We start from the raw sequence: 17,447 nt of genomic DNA, 5'->3' as shown, positions 1-17,447 counted from the left end.
GCCCTGCAACAGAATAGCCACCTGTCCAGAGGGTACCCTGCCTCTTGCCCTATGGTAGCTGGGATGGGCTCTAAGGATAAGCGGGTGAATGCATGGATGGAAATCAAAGGAATTTTCTACAAATGCAATTATATGTATCAACACTGAAACATTCATTAAAGTTAGGCTAACCTTAAAAAAAGTAAACAATATATCAGTACAACTGTACTTCCAGTTAGTATCTGTGGAAAAGCTCAAATCTAGGATTGGATAAGTGGAAGAGAATGAATGGATGGATTAACATGACTGCTGACTGTATCCAGCGAGCAGTGGTTTTGAGAGCTACCTTTATAAGAGACACACTTAAGGTGTGGAGCTTGTTTCACATGTTCATAAAGTTTACAGTCGCTGCAGTGAGTTAAACAGCTCAGTGTGCAGCGTGTGACTGTTATCTGAACGCAGCTGCATGAACCTGACTGTTACGTCCCCCCCACCATGGCGGAGGCAAGGTTAGGAAGGAGACAGCAACACTGGACAACCACAATCAATGAAGGAGGAAGACCACAGAACAGTTAAGTATCAGGCAGGATTTATTGGGTGCTTGCCTGGATAGTCAAATTTAACAACAGTAAAGAGGTGGGGGAGGAGGACTGGGCGGTTGATCCAAATCAAAGAAAGTAATAAAACAAAAAGAGGTCAGTAGCTTCCAGGGCCTAGCCTAACTGAAAGAAAAATGCAAAACAAAAGGCCTACCTAGCTACTCGATAAAAGTCAGTGAAAACATACAAGGGTGGCATCAACCGCATAACCTAGTGTGACTAACAGAGTAAAATCTACAACCAGTGTATAGGGTACCCCGGCTTACCTGTCCAGCCTCCCACCACACACAACATAAAGATGCCTGTTCGCAAATGTTTGTCAAAGCAGAAGCCAGCAGCCACCAGCTGGCCAGGGAGCGGCTCATTTGTAGTGTTCCTTGGAGTGTGATTGGCCAACTGAGCCCAGTCCAGCCAATAGACACCTGCCAATCAACTTCGAACTGGCCAATCAGGGGAGGCCTGATGCCTGAAAGATGAATAGAACACAAAACAGAGTACAAAAGCAAAGCCACACCCCTTGGCACGTAACACTCTCACCCTTCAAAAAACCAAACTTAGGGTTTGGTGACCTCTCTAAACAGCACGGGAGAGTGCGTCTGCTACAATGTTTTCTGAACCTTTTTTGTGATGGATTTTGAGGGTATAATTCTGAATAATCAGTGACCAACGCATAAGCCGCTGGTTGTGATTATACATCTTGGAGAGGAAAACTAAAGGTTTGTGATCTGTGAATACTTGGACTGACCTCTGACCTGACTCTGTATAAACTTCAAAATGTTGCAAGGCCCACAACAAAGCAAGGGTCTCCTTTTCAATGGTAGAATACCTGAGCTGGTGTTTGTCAAACTTCCGAGAGAAGTAACTCACAGGATGGTCAATGCCCTGGGTATCCTCCTGGAGAAGCACCGCTCCCGCCCCAACTGCGCTGGCATCTATTTCCAGTTTGAATGGTAAAGAGAAGTTAGGAGCAGACAAAACAGGGGTGCAACAAAGTAAGCCCTTAAGGCTTTCGAAAGCCTGCTGACAACTCCCAGACCAAATAAATGGCTTTGAGGGGCTGGTTAAATCAGTGAGAGGAGCAGCAACAGAAGAGAAATTTTTACAAAACCGTCGGTAATATCCTATCATCCCAAGGAACCGCCACAGTTCTCTCCTGGTGGTTGGTTGGGGGAACTCCCTAATCGCAATGACTTTGGCATCTGCAGGGCGCACTTGCCCTAGACCAACTTGCTGGCCCAGGTAGAGGACACTGCCTCTAGCGAAATCACATTTGGCAAGGTTCAAAGTGAGAGACGCACTGTCTAGGCTAATGAAGACTTCTTTTAATGTAGCTATGTGGGTGGACCAGTCACTGCTATACACAACAATGTCATCTAAGTATGCTCGGCAGTTAGGGATGTTTCCCAACACTTTGTTAACCAGTCTCTGAAACGTTGCAGGGGCATTGCACATGCCAAAAGGCATAACCGTATACTGCAGGAAGTGGTCAGGGGTGACAAAAGCTGAAATCTCAGATGCTTGCTGTGTCAAAGGCACTTGCCAATACCCTTTTAACATATCGAGTTTAGTGATGTATTTTGCAGGCCCTATTTCATCAATGCAGTCATCGATAAGGGGTAAGGGATGTGCATCGGGTACAGTGACAGAGTTCACCTTTCGGAAGTCTGTACAGAATCTTGGGCTTCCATCTGACTTAGTGTCTAAGAGACATGGTGAACTCCAAGAGCTGGAGCTTGGCACTGCAAATCCATTCTGAAGAAGATACTCAACCTCCTGTTTTATGATTTCCCTCTTTGCAGGACTAACCCGATAAGCGCGCTGTTTGATTGGTGTAGGGTTAGTGAGCACCACATCATGTTTTATGACAGTGGTTTGAGACGGGATATCACTGAACAGAGATGGGAATCCCGATATGAGTGTTATAATATCATTGCTCTGTTCAGCAGGAAGGTGGGACAGGTATCGTGTTAGGGTTGACAATATCACAGAATTACCTAGTCGAGCACTTTGAGGCTCAGCACCTCGTAACACCAACCCATCTTCATCTGGAGTAATCTCCACCTTGGTCACCGAAGCCATCGGAGACGTAACCACTTGCTCTTGGACCACAGATGGCACAGCTGAAGGTTCACGAGAGTTGTACAGCTTCATCATGTTGACATGACACACCTGAGTGGGACGTCTGCGATCCGGGGTCTGAATAATGTAGTTAGTCTTGCTGAGTTTTCTCTCTACAACATAAGGACCAGAGAACCTAACGGAGAGAGAGGAGCCGGGCACCGGAAGGAGAAGGAGCACTCTGTCACCTGGCAGAAATGAACGGTCAACAGCCCGCTGATCAAAGTGTCTCTTCATTTTCGCTTGTGACGTGGCTAATACGTTCCTGGTTAAGGAATAAGCCCTCTTCAACCTGTCATTCAGTGTCTTGACGTACTCTGGAAGGCTTTTGGTGTTGTCAACCGGTGTAGCCAGCCTCTCTTTAAAAACCTTCAAAGGACCCCTCATCTCACGCCCAAACACAAGCTCACTGGGACTAAATCCCAGAGATTCTTGGGTTGCTTCCCGACAGGCAAATAAAACAAGTGGAACACTTTCATCCCAGTCCCGTTGGGAACTATAACAGTGTTTCCTTAACATAGACTTCAAAGTCTGATGAAACCTCTCTAGTGCCCCCTGACTTTCAGGATGGTAAGAACTCGAGGTTATGTGTTCAATGCCTAATGTTTTCAGGGCTTGGGCAAACACTCTAGACTTAAAGTTAGTACCTTGGTCTGTTTGCACAACCTTAGGCAGACCAAAGGTTGAAAAGAATCTCAACAGTGCTTTGACAACAATCTGAGCTGTTATTCTCCGTAGTGGGATTGCCTCGGGAAACCTGGTCGAAACGCACATGATCGTCAACAGAAACTGGTTTCCAGTTTTAGCTTTAGGTAGAGGCCCCACACAGTCAACAATCACTTTTTGAAATGGCTCCTCTACTACTGGGATAGGACAGAGAGGAGCAGGGGGGATTACTTGGTTTGGCTTGCCGGTCATTTGGCATACATGGCAAGTACGGCAGTATTGAACAACATCAGATTTCAGTCCGGGCCAGAAGAAATGTTTCAGAATTCTGGTGTATGTTTTATTAACCCCCAAATGTCCTGACCATGGATGGTCATGTGCTAAGGACAGTACCTGGGTACGATAAGCAGTAGGTACCACCACCTGATATACTGCAGACCAGTCAGCGTCTTCTGAGACCTCACTTGTCCATCTGCGCATCAGAAGACCTTTGTCAGAGAAGTAAGCCAGCTTTTTCCCTTTGGCATCCTGTTGACTGAGAGTGGAGGAATGACACTTGGACAGGGTTATATCATTTTTCTGTGCAATAATGAACTCCTCTCGGGAGACTGGCAAATCCAGAACTGGTTGTTTTTTGCCGGCAGGTGGAACTGTGGCCTGAACCTTAGATCCAGAGGTAAAGTTAATCACGTCACCAACGGGATCTGACCTCATGAAGGAATCGGCCAAGTCAGGACCATACTTTTTTGTCTGGGCCCTCGTAACTACACAAGCTGGAAAGATGGCAGGCTGGTCTTGGGCTGAGTCAGAATCCCGGCTCAGCTCGGGTCTGTCTAACACTTCAGGAATGGGTATGACCTTGCCTCCAGCAAGGTCATTACCTAGGATGAAGTCAATGCCTGGTATGGGCAACGCAGAACGAATAGCCACTTTAACAACTCCGCTGACTAATGAAGACTGAATGTGGATAGTGTGCAAAGGGGCAGATACAAATCCGAGTTCTACTCCCTGGACAATAACACTGGACTGGCAAAATGACTCCTCAGAAAACGGTAAGACGTTTTCTCTAATGATGGACTGAGAGGCCCCTGTATCTCTCAGTATTTTTACTGGTTGTTGATCATTTGGATTCCCAGTCAGCGAAACCACTCCCTCTAGAATGAATGGTTTGAAACAGGGGTCAGGGTGGTTAGTGTTTGGTTGAAATGCCCTCCCAGCCTCTGTGGCTTTAATCAGTCCCACCCCTTTTGGTTGTGAGGATAGTTGCTGTTTACGCTTTAATGCCTGACATTCTGCGATGAGATGACCCCTCTTGTGGCAATAAAAGCATTCACGCTCACCGTGGGGAGGCGAGGGCCCCCTCTTTGGCCTCACTGGCCTCGCAGCAGAGCAACTAGACTCAAGCCGTGCTGAGCGCATGGCTGTGGGCCTATCTGGATGGGAAACAGGGGTAAAAACATTCTTATGAGTTAGCACAAACTCATCGGCCAACACAGCTGCTTTGGACATGGACGTCACCTTCTGTTCGTTTAAGAACATTATGAGCCTCTCAGGTAATGAATTTTTAAAATCCTCCAGTAGCATTAACTCACGCAGCGAGTCATACTCATCCCCAACTCCGTTAGCAGCGCACCATTTATCAAAAAGAGCCCCTTTTTCATGTGCAAACTCCACATATGTTTGACTGCTAGACTTCTTATGGTTCCTAAATTTCTGCCTGTAGGCCTCAGGTACCAGTTCGTAGGCACGTACAATTGTTTCCTTCAACACGTCGTATTTCATGCTTTGCTCTAGCGAAAGTGAAGCTACTACCTCCTGAGCTTTGCCCACTAATTTACACTGAAGTAATATGGGCCACATGTCTCTTGGCCATTTCAGAGCAGTAGCCACCTTTTCAAAAGCGTTGAAGTACGAATCTACCTCAGTCTCACGAAAGGTAGGTACTAGGGCAATATGTTTGCTAACGTTAAAACTTTCCAGGGAGACTTTCGGGATTTCTTTAGTGGCATCTGTTTTCTGTCCTGATGACACCCTCAGTGCTTCTACTTCAAGCTGCTTTAACCTGACTTCCTTTTCAGCTTCTATCTCCAGCCTACGGACCTCCAGCCGGAGATCATAATCCGCTTTACGCACCTTATCCTTCTCTTGTGCCTCCAACTGTAAACGCAGTAAGCGAACCTTAAGCTTTGCATCACTGCTAGATGTTTGGGATTCTGGAGTGAAAGGCTTAAAGCGAGGCAGAGTTTGGGGAGCCGCATCAGAGTTAACTTGGGCACCCGGAGGTGTAGCAGGCAGCGCTTGCTCATCAGTTCTCTCTGGAGAAGCTAGATCAGCAGAGGCACCAGGGGAAACTGAAGGGTCCTGAGAAGGCACCCCAGCTGGAACAGGGCTGATTAAAATCCCCAACTCGAATAATCCCTCCAACAAAGCCTGCTTAATATCCTTCTTCACTCCATACTTTGGTACGGAAAGGTTATACTGGGCAGCAATACTCAACAGGTCGTCTTTGCGACACAAGTCAACTTTGTCAACGCTAGGGTGACTAACAAAACCAGGCAGGTCGAAACTCATCTCCGGCTGATACTATGAAACGTAGACACCCTAAAATCACGGCACCGTCCTCATTAATACAGGTTGTCCACCACATACAACGATCCCGGACGAGCCCCCACTTGTGTTACGTCCCCCCCACCATGGCGGAGGCAAGGTTAGGAAGGAGACAGCAACACTGGACAACCACAATCAATGAAGGAGGAAGACCACAGAACAGTTAAGTATCAGGCAGGATTTATTGGGTGCTTGCCTGGATAGTCAAATTTAACAACAGTAAAGAGGTGGGGGAGGAGGACTGGGCGGTTGATCCAAATCAAAGAAAGTAATAAAACAAAAAGAGGTCAGTAGCTTCCAGGGCCTAGCCTAACTGAAAGAAAAATGCAAAACAAAAGGCCTACCTAGCTACTCGATAAAAGTCAGTGAAAACATACAAGGGTGGCATCAACCGCATAACCTAGTGTGACTAACAGAGTAAAATCTACAACCAGTGTATAGGGTACCCCGGCTTACCTGTCCAGCCTCCCACCACACACAACATAAAGATGCCTGTTCGCAAATGTTTGTCAAAGCAGAAGCCAGCAGCCACCAGCTGGCCAGGGAGCGGCTCATTTGTAGTGTTCCTTGGAGTGTGATTGGCCAACTGAGCCCAGTCCAGCCAATAGACACCTGCCAATCAACTTCGAACTGGCCAATCAGGGGAGGCCTGATGCCTGAAAGATGAATAGAACACAAAACAGAGTACAAAAGCAAAGCCACACCCCTTGGCACGTAACACTGACAGACAACAAAGTTTAATTTGATATTTTAATCAAAGGATGTTGGAGACAGTGACGCTCTGGCGTCCATCCTGATGATCTCGGTGTCATCATCTGCTGGTTATTAATATCTTGTTAAATGGCATGAGTCACTGTGAATTAGTCACCACCAGCAGTGTGTGTGTGTGTGTGTGTGTGTGTGTGTGTGTGTGTGTGTGTGTGTGTGCGTGTCTGAGCATTTTAGTTCATGTTATTTGTTCAGTTAAATGTTTGCATGCTCTCTTTCTTTTGTTCATCTGTTCTGTGACAGAGGGGAGGTCAGATGAATTTGTGTAAATATTTGTCACACCATTATTTTGCAGACAGGTTTGTGGGAACTTTTGTGTGTCTTTGTGTATCCGTGTTTTACTGTAGACTTGCACTGCCATTTAGGCCTCCCAGCTTGGCTGCATGTCTTTTCCAATGTAAATCAGTGACTCTCATTCAGAAGTCATAGTGGGAACTGTTATGATGAGGAGTTGTTACAGAAGTCATTTAGTGTTTTATTACCTCACTTCAAGTATAAACTGCAGTCTCTTAATATTCTCAAAGACGCCCCATGCGTAGGCACAGCAGCAGGCCAACAGCTGTCAGCAAATCCACTTTCAGATCCCAGACTTTAAAACGAGAAGAACAAGTTGAGGTGCCTTTAATGTCGGCTCCAACACCACTGCACTCAACAAGTGTTTAGTGGTCTAAGTGTATCCTCAAATCCTTAAATGTTCTAAAACCCCCCAAATTATGAATGAGGTCTGGTGTTGTTTAATCAAAGTCTGTTGGATCACAGAAAGGGACAGCAGGGATACCTCAGCATATCATAGAGCATAACAATGAAACTCCCAGCCAATGAAGGAGGCCGGGAGTTTGCTCCCAGAGAGATTTCTGCGTCTCCTTTGTTTGACTGTGACACTGAGCAGCCTTTAAAGTTTCACTGCTCTCATGCAGCTGCCACGCCAGAATTAAACAGCAGCTCTGAGAGTGGAAGAACAAACACAAACTCACGAGCTTAAAGACGTACTACAACATATACAATATACTTGATCTGTAGTTCTTTGTGGATCTTTCACCTCCCCTCTGATGATTTCTTTGACTGGAGTAGGCGGGGCTCCTCAGTCCATTTAGACCAGAAGAAGAAATAATGGATCACATGAAAGGCAGGCCCGTCTTTTGTGAGCACGCTCAGAGCCTGGTGCAGGAAGCCTGGGGTAGCGAGAAGCTCTGTTGTGGTGCTCAGCTGTGCCCGGCCGTGTCGAGCTTTATAGTACACACAAGATTGCAAACACAGTACTCTATGTTTGTCTCACGGGCACTAACATGACCACACTAGACTCTTTAAATACAGACGCAAGTACTCTTAAATTGTACTTGAATCTAAAATTGTCAAAATTGTGAATGAAGTCTGGTGCAGTTTCATGGACACTCAGAGTTGAGACAAAGTCCAGCTGGAAGACTTGCTGCTTAAATGATGAGTTTAAGTTTCCAGTGTGTGACCAGTGAGGTTAATTGTTACCCACATCCAGACCGCCCCGTTCCACCAGCTCTCTGCTTATTATTCACTCAGACGTCGTCTCTGTACTCTGATGTGACCAAAGCAGCGAGTTACTCGTCGGGAAATCATTAGATGAAGAAAAAAAGGAGGAGGAGAGATTTTTCATGGTGGATCAGAGTCTCTGTCAGTTACTCATTCACACTTTGTCTGAGCCGAGCTCTCTCTCTCTGCTTCGGTATTGAGGTCAAGCCGACTCTACTGGAATCTGGAGCAAATGCTAGAGCTGGATGTATGGAAAGATCATAAGTGGGTCAGCCGAGAAAGGCAAACTAAGAAGGAGCGTGCAGCCACTAGAAGGGTTTTCTGAATGAGTGCGCTTCACTCACGCAGTGGATCTCCCAGCTTTCGATAGCACCTGGGGCCATTGGTGCGGATTTAAAGTAAGGCTTTTTATAGCCATTATTAAATAACCATTACACAGGCTGACTCAGGTTCATGTTCCCCAGAGGATGAGCCCCATACTGACCTTTCTCCAGTGCCACGATGGGGTTCACACTTGTGATTTTTATTCAAATAAATTTGTATATAAAACATTTAGACACTAAATGTAAATCGGGGGATGCTTTCATCACTCAGATCACCTCCTGCACAACTTATTAATCTTCTTGTTTATTTATTTTTTTTGTTCCTGGATTTATTTTTGGCTCGTTTTTTGTGTTCTTTTAAATTTACATTTTTCAGTTTGTTTCACTTTGTGAGCGATTTGTTTCTCTGTTTGTATTTTATATTTATGACTCTTTTATTGTTGTTATTTGATTACTTTGTTGCTGTTTTTGTTTATTTTCAGTTATATTGTCACCTTGTTGCTATTTTTATGTCTCTTTTGTTTATTTGTTTTTTAAAATATATCTGTGGATAATTTGTGTCTCTTTGTGGCTGTTTTTCTTTTTTGTTTCTTAGCAGCCTTTTTCCATGTCTTTGTCTCTGTACATTTAGTTTTTCTTTTTGTAGCTGTTTGAGGATTGTTGTTGCTGTTTTTCTGCATGTTTTACTATCACAGTCACCTATTGGTACCTGCCATGGTGACCTATGTTTGTTTATTTGTGACATTTTACTTTTTATGGGTGATTTTGTGTCTCTTTGTGGTTGTTTTGATCAGCTGTATGTCTTTTTTCTTTATGTGCACTTTTTTGTTTTAATTGTTTTCATTTTTTTTAAATCGGCTTGTGGCTGTTTTTTATCCATTTGTCTGAATCTTCTTCTTCTTTTTGTGCATTGCTGTTTTTGTGTCTGTCTTTGAGGTATTATACTATTTGTTGGGCTATGCTAACGCTTTGTGGTCTTTAAGTCACTTTGTTTCTGTGATTTTTATTTTTTTGTGAATATTTTCTGCTACCTTTTGGGTAGTTTGTGTTCATTTTTTGCTTTTTGTGTCTATTTGTTAATGTTTTCTGTGTCATTGTTAAACATTTTGGGTTTTTTGGTCATTTTGCATCTGTTTGTAGCTTTTTTGTGGACTGTTGTAGTTCTTTGCATGTGGCTATATTTCCTGTTTGTAGTTTCCTGTTCTTGTTACTGTAGTTGGTCTTTATGGCTTTTTAATGCCACGTTAAAGTCATGTTTTTGTTTTGTTGTCATCCATTTACATTTTGCGTTTTTTCCGCGCTTTCTTTATCTCTGGAGCTGTTCTGCTCTTATTTTTGTTGATTTGTGTGAGTGTGGCCATTCTTGTTTGTACTTTTGTGGCTCCTCCTCTACCGCACAACCCCATTGTCCAATTAGAAACCTTCATGAGAACCAGGTCAACAGTTTGGCATTTTTGCATTTTGAGTTATGTGATTGGACCTCATCATCACTCACATTTTAAATCAACTGCCTGAAACTGTTTAAAGAGAGAAAGTTGTCAAAATGTTTTGTTTGTGGTCCTTTGAGGATGAAGAGATGCGAGAGAAAAAAACAGATCTCAGGGTGTTCAGGAGAAAAGGATAATGTATGTGTAGTTTTAACACACGTGCACATCGTGACCTAAATGTGTTCTCTGCCAAGTATACAAACTGTCATTGTTTGTGTTACCATGACAATCAGCAATACTATGACTAGTTGCACAGCCGTGCATGCCGACCCAAACCCTCATGCTTCTGCAACTGAAAAACACTAACGACTCCAAATAAGTAAAGCAAAGCCAGCACATCACGTTTTTACTGGAAAGTTTGCTGCTCACAGCAACATTAGTTTCTTAATAATTTTTGTTCATTTGTGGGTTTCATTTATTTGATTTTATTACATTTATAAAATGTTATTAGATTTAATTTATTAAAATTAATAAATATATTTTCATTTGTTACATTTTTAATAAAATAATAATCGAAATATAAATGTTTTTAAAATACAAGATATGCTCTAGGAAAACAAATAAAACAAACAAACAACTAACTTAATATCCCGAGAGATTAAAGAAAATATTTTTCTCATTTTTGACTAATTGTAAACATTTACACACAATCAACATAAATGAAATTTGGCTGAAAAACAATGTTGTGAGATTAACTTACGTAACACACTCATCTCTAATTCAACAGCAGGAAGTGTGTATCTCTGTCGACATGTATCCAGAACTTCACACTGGGGAATCTTGTATGTATTAAATAATTCATTCGTGGGCTTCCTGCCGGTGCTGTCAAAAACGCCAAAGGAGTTGTTATTAGAAAAACTGCAATTAGCAATGCTCTTCATCATGGTGAGTAAGAGTTACATTAACCATGAAGTTTTCTGCTCAGTCCGGAGAGGAATAAACATCTAAACCAGAATTCACCGTAGTTTATTCAATAACTGTTATTTCACTCAAAACCACAAATGTCAATAAGGATTTAATAAAAGAAAAAGTGGGCTCGATCCTTAGTGTCTAAATGAATGCTAAACCTAGGCTTTGCATCAATCCTTGTACAGTAATAGAACAACAAAGGTCCAGTGCCATGATGATAATCAGGTGAACAAAACCGTTAGCGGGATTCCTGCTTTGGAGAGAGGTCCACTCAGTAATTGTGATATTTTACTCAAAATCAAAAATTTCAATCTTATTTTACTGCTAGGAAAGTTAGACAATCATCTAAACCTTAGGATTCATCCTCCTTAGAGGAACTCGATTTTACAGCAATCAGTTTCCAGTAACATATCCTGAGATACTTTGGTGGTTTTGATTGCAATAAATCCCACGATGATGGTAGACATGTTGAGGACCGAAGTTTAATAGTTAAGCAGCACATGGCAACACTATGGTGGTGCTACAGAAAAACAAAGAGAATTAATAAAATCAGTAGGATTGATATGCTGGAGAATGTGAATGTCTCATCCATATTCAGTGCAATCCACTTAACAGTTGTAGAGAGATTCCACTCAAAACCACAAATGTTAAACCAGGGGGGAGATACTGCTGGAGGAAGGATTCACCCTCTGGGGAACATGAACGTCTAAGCCAGATTGTACAGCAATCCATCTACAGCATTAGTTGAAACAACAATAATCCTGTTCATGGTGGTCCTAGGAATAAAAGGCAGTGGGAGGGGAAAAAAGTCAAGAAGATTCATCCTCTGAGGAGCGTGTATATCTAAAGCGCATTCAATTAAATTTTATTTATATAGCATCAAACCTTAGTTATGTCACTCAAACCCCAAAAACCAGCAGGATTCATCCTATGGGGGACTTCAATGTCTGAACCAGACTCTTCATTTATTAGATAGGTCACAATATATTCAATTTCTAAGCGTACCTTTGTACAGCAGATGCTTTGACATCCATGTGAGGCTGGTGATGTTTGAAGAGAAGGAGGTCGGAGAACTGCTGGAGGTGTTTAATTGTTTGAAAAAACAAACACAACAATTTTCAATAGAGGAAAAAGGCTTAACAAAAACGGTAGAAACACATACACGACTCAAAAGCAAATGTTTAACTTTATAAATGTTTAATTGCTTTTCATGTAATTACACTCACACACCCACAGTATGAATAATACATATGAATGTCAGCATGAGACCAACATGCTTACGTGCCAAAGTCATTTTTCTCTCTGCAGCAGCTTTTTACATTTTGCATTCCAGTGAACACAATTTCTCCTATTAGTCCTATCAGTCCTATCACAGTGACACTGTTTGTTGATTATTGTCATACCAAATATAAAAAATGCTCTCAGCTTACTTGAGGTTTTCTTTCTTAATTACCCAATACAAAGAAAAAGTAATTTTCTTATAGTCGACATGCGTCCTAAAATTCCAGATATTTCCTTCAACAGTTGGTGGAGAGTTAAAAAACCTTATATTGGACTTGGAGTTGATTGTGTAATGCACGTAATGTGTGTAATGTTTATCTGTGTGTATCTTTTTGCTTAGCTCTTTGGCTATGTAAAGAGAAAGATTATAGAGATTATAGAAATTCAGCTACAGGCAGACCTTGCAAATATAAAATAACAGGCATAGCTCTATCACATTGGCACCACGTGGAGGTCAAACACTTTTTTTTTTGAAAAGTTATCATGAACAGGAAAGAGAACATCAGCTGAGATTATTGTAAAAAGGAAGAAGTGCAAAAAAATTGTCAAAGATCAAAAAACGGTAGCTTCAGAAACACAGACCCAGAGAACGGCTAGTGTCTCCTTGAATGGTAGCGAGTGGTTGTTAGAGCTTGCTGGTTGTCACTTGTTTCATTCAGTCGTAAAGCACCAAAAACAAACCTGTCATTGCTTTAGTCAAAAGCCAATACAATAACTTGTCTGCAAATGCTTGCCAACCTCTACTTTGAAAACCACTGTTTCTGTTTTATTTATTTTTTTGCTGTTTGGTGAATAGTTGGTGAGTAATTCCAGACAAGTCATCGTCTTCCAGTGCATAAATGCCACTGCAGCAGTCCTCTGAGAGTCGAGTCGAAAGCACCTTTCAGCAACCATTAGCCAAACAGCTGGGGAATACATATTTTTGCAGAGGGTTATTGGCCGGTCTCTTTACTTTGTTCTTTTGCAATAACTTGATTAGTTATTGAAGTTTTTCCCATAGAATAAATATAATCATTTGATATCCACACCTGGCTTTGGACTCTCAATTTTGAAGTCTCACCAGTTGTTAGCTCGTCGGCTGCTACCATGAGATTTAGTTGGAGCCAGAAGTGGACATGTCTATTGGTACTGTAAGGTTGAAAATGTAATGTGGGAGTTTGTGTGGCTTGACTCCCTCTTGGAACCAGCCTCAAATGGCCGTTGGTGGATGGGCAATGAACTGCATTTCTCTCACAAACGTGGAACTGCTGCGTCTGTAAAATGTGTTTTCTACTGTAAACTCAAAATTTGTTTCTGGTTCTCCCTATGGGTCACAAAGATTTTGTATATTTAGATTTAATAACAAGCTTAGCTAATTCTCTCACTTAAAGCTAACATTAATTTTCTCCTTTCTTTTGCTTACCAGCATCTTTAGATCTCGTAACCTGACCTTGGTGTCATCCGATGTTTCAAATGCTATGACCCATCTTCATCCTCGTAACTATACCCTTCACAATGGTCAGTTAATCGGCCCACTGATCTTACAGTCTGCCTCCAAACCCACCATCTCCCCTGTCCTCGACTGCCCCATCAGCAGCAGGGATGCATGTGATGGGCAGCGTCTCGCAGGCCACTGGGAGCCAAGATTTCTCTGTCCAACAAGAGGATGTAGCTGTTACCGTGACAATGTCTCTCCCTTCTCCTCCTCGTCCTCCATCGAGGTATGCTGACATAGAAGATAAGCAGATGAAATCACCTGACATTCCTCCACCACCTCCCCCACCTCCTCCTCCCCTACTGCCTCTGCCACCAGAGCTTGGACACCCCGCTGGTGGGCTGAAGAAGAAAAGGAGGGTGAGGAGTTTTTTCTGGAAAACGATTCCAGAGGAGCAGGTAGAGTTCCTGCTTTACATTTGTCTCGGCACATCGTTTTAACATATATATTTTTTAATATATATTACATTGTTTTACTTACTGGCAAACGTAAATGATGACTAAGCATCTCTCTGAAAACGCTTGAGTCCAAAGAGAAATCGACAACTTTCATAAAACGGCTATTACATTACTAAAGTCTGTGTCTCAGGTAAAGGGACGGCTCAACCTATGGACTCAAGGCCAAGTGAAACAGAAATACGAGATTGACGCTCAGACTGTCGAAGAGCTGTTCGGTCAACATGACGGTCAATCAAAAACCCTGGCAACGCCCGCCAGGGGAGGGAAAACCAGCAGCTCATTTAGAGAGACCAAACAGGAGGTGTGTTTTTGATGCAGGGCTGCGTGTGCTGCTGTTTGTTGAAGGCATGGGAGATGGAGTGAAGTGTGTGTGACAGTTTCCACCAGGGCTTTGACCTCAGATTGACCCTCTCTCTCTCACACTCAGGTTTCCATCCTAGATGCTAAGCGAGGGATGAACATTGCAATTTTTCTCAAACAGTTCAAGAGGTAAATAATCTCACTTGATCTTGAGCATGATCACACACACACACACACACACACACACACACACACACACACACACACACACACACACACACACACACACACACACACAGTTTAACCCAACATGAAAACATAGAGACAAAGACAAAATATGTTTTTATGTATTTGGTTGTTCATTGCTGCCTCTGTTTGATTTCCATGATAAGAAGCATCAGAGCATCGAACTGATAATTTCTGACTGTTATGTCGAGTGGATTAAATTATGATAGGCAAGCTTTCACTTTAAAGGTCACGGATTTGATTCCCAGAGAAAAGAAGAAAAGGAAAGTCATGAACAGGAATGCTAAATGCAGACAGTGTTGTCATGTCGGTGTTTGTTGAGAATAATGTGGGTATGACACAGCATGACTATGACAAAATGACTGTCAGACGGAGATGGGAATTGTATTAGCTGATAGCGTGTCACAAAGCGATGCTGTATTGTAGTGTGTTTCCTCACCATCATCCTGAAGTGTTGAATAAACAAATGTGGTGATGTGGGCAGGCTATACTTGATTGAATACACACTACAGACATGTGACCATATGTCAGATTAGAGGAAAAGACTGACGTATACGGAGATAATACAACAAGGGACGCAAGAGATGAAGCGAGCAAAATGACAACAATCAAATTCAAGTTGACCAAAAAAAGAGATGTAAAATAATAACTTAATGGAATGTGAAGGTTCTCAGTCATCTGGGTCATCGTAGTCTAAGGAGCTTAAAAAAGGACTTGAGCTTAGTTGAAGACCTTTTTTTTTTTTTTTTACCTCTCATCCGAGAAGCTTCCATCGTCTGTCCATCTGTATCTAAAGGACCAAGGTCACTCTTTCGAGGATATCAATGTTCACATTTTGGACAGAGAAGACTGTTTGAAAGAGGAGTAAAATAATTCATCTATGTCCACTGTGAGCGACCGTCTTTGAACAGAGGCGGTGGTTTACGACATCAACTCTCTGCCATCTATAATCCAGTTCTGAGATCCCTTCCCAGACGCCTTAACGCCCACTCACATCCTGGGCCATCTGACCTCAGGAAATCACACGATGGGGTGGGGCCAAGTTTCACAATGAGCTCACCTGAAACCCTGGCTGATTGTGACCTACACCAGTTTTCACACCTTGGCTCATGTGATTAGGTAGAGGATCATTAGGGGGTCCTTTGTCCCTCTTGGGGGGAAACTCCCATAGGGCTTAAAATCTGGGACTCTCCACCAATCGCTCTTAGAACTGAAGAAGCTTCTCGGATGAGAAGTGAAACGTCTTCAAGGAAACTTAAAGAAGTCCAGACGCTTTTCTTTCCAAACTCCTTAGAATAACTTAATGGATATAAACTGATCTTAAATTGACAAATGACAAACTGTCTAAACAAAGATTTAAATTCACAACGAAGAGCTACAGAAGTGACAGAAAATAACTACAATGTCATTGATTATTGACTATTATTAACAAAAAGATTTAAACCGACAACAAAGAGGCTGAGAGATGCAAAATAGCAATAAGAAGAATTAAACCACTTGAGGAGAAAAGAAGAAAAATGAGAATGGTGTAACCTTGTGACAAAGGAGGCCAAATGGCTGAAAGTGAACTTAACTTGCATGAAGAGGTGCAAAGTGGCAATAAAGGGGTGTAAAATGGTTAAAAAGATGCAAAATAGGTGCAAGGAAACTTATGTTAGCCATGAAAAGATACAAAATGAAGACTGAGAAACTAAAATTGATCACAAAGAGAAAAAACAGTGACGAAGGGAAACGAAATGAGAATACGAGGAAATGCGAAATTATTACAAGCATACATAATTTGATGACAAAAAGATGAAAATCTCTACAAGAGCGATTAAATAGAAATAAAGAGATACAAAATGGTAACGAACAGGCATAAAGTGGCTACAAAGGGACATAAAATGAACAAAAAAAGCGTACAAAATGGGACAAAACAGCAAGAAAGTGATATCCTACATTCAAATCAAAGCACAGCGCTGCTCCAAAGAGACACTAAACAGCTCGGCTACACCGCAGTTGTGGTTTGTGTGTCCTTGAGCCTGACGTCTTAATCCTCTGTAGGAGGGTTGGTGGTCTTGTCCCCAGGGGCCTGCTGTCTTGTAACCCATTCATGGTAAGGTCACCGCAATGCTGCTTGACAGAATTACTGCATTTATATTGTTCATAGATACGTATTCATGAAGCTTTAATGTAGTTCAAAGAATGAAAAAACTTGCTTTATCTAAACCTCCCTTCACCTTTTTTACATTTATACCTCACTGAGGATTTTACATCTTCACCACAGCTTAATATAGAGATAGGAAGTCACGTAAAAAGTGTCCACAAGGTGAGTCAGTTGGCTAAGCTTAGAGAATGTATTGAATGAATGTGCTGAACCATTCAGGTCACCATGTTGAGACTTAGTGCTTACCAAACACACTGAGGGACATACAGGCATGTGGGAGACGGAGAGCAGGAATGTACAGCAACTATACCTGAAATCAATTGGAGAAGATTCTGAGTTGTATTGCATCATTTTATGTTCACGATGTAAAATATCCACAAAAACTCTGTCATTCAGTTTCAAATTAAGCTGAAGGTTTTGCAGCTGCTTTAACACCGAGCTAAAAGTACCCAAAAGTTAGTTCTGTTCATCCGGACGTAACGTTTCCAGGTGGAGAAAAGTTTCGTCACTCATCAGGATTTCCTTACCTGGATGATTAAGCATGCATCATGACTTTAGTATAAGTACTTTTAACTTTTCCAAC

General features: G+C 42.2%; 1 protein-coding gene across 1 annotated transcript in view; it reads left to right on the top strand.

Moving 5' to 3' along the window:
- LOC113017154 (FH2 domain-containing protein 1-like) overlaps positions 1–17,447 on the top strand; it is a 44,323-nt gene that overhangs the window by 5,568 nt on the left and 21,308 nt on the right. Inside the window, exons 2-4 of the mRNA XM_026160310.1 lie at positions 13,646–14,112; positions 14,303–14,473; positions 14,600–14,661. Coding sequence (XP_026016095.1) covers positions 13,822–14,112; positions 14,303–14,473; positions 14,600–14,661 — 524 coding nt within the window. The 5' untranslated portion in view covers positions 13,646–13,821. The remainder of the gene's footprint in view (positions 1–13,645; positions 14,113–14,302; positions 14,474–14,599; positions 14,662–17,447) is intronic.

The sequence above is a fragment of the Astatotilapia calliptera genome, unplaced genomic scaffold (genome assembly GCF_900246225.1).
Source record: "Astatotilapia calliptera unplaced genomic scaffold, fAstCal1.2 U_scaffold_1, whole genome shotgun sequence".
NCBI lineage: Eukaryota > Metazoa > Chordata > Actinopteri > Cichliformes > Cichlidae > Astatotilapia > Astatotilapia calliptera.
This window is presented reverse-complemented; position numbering and strand designations above follow the sequence as displayed.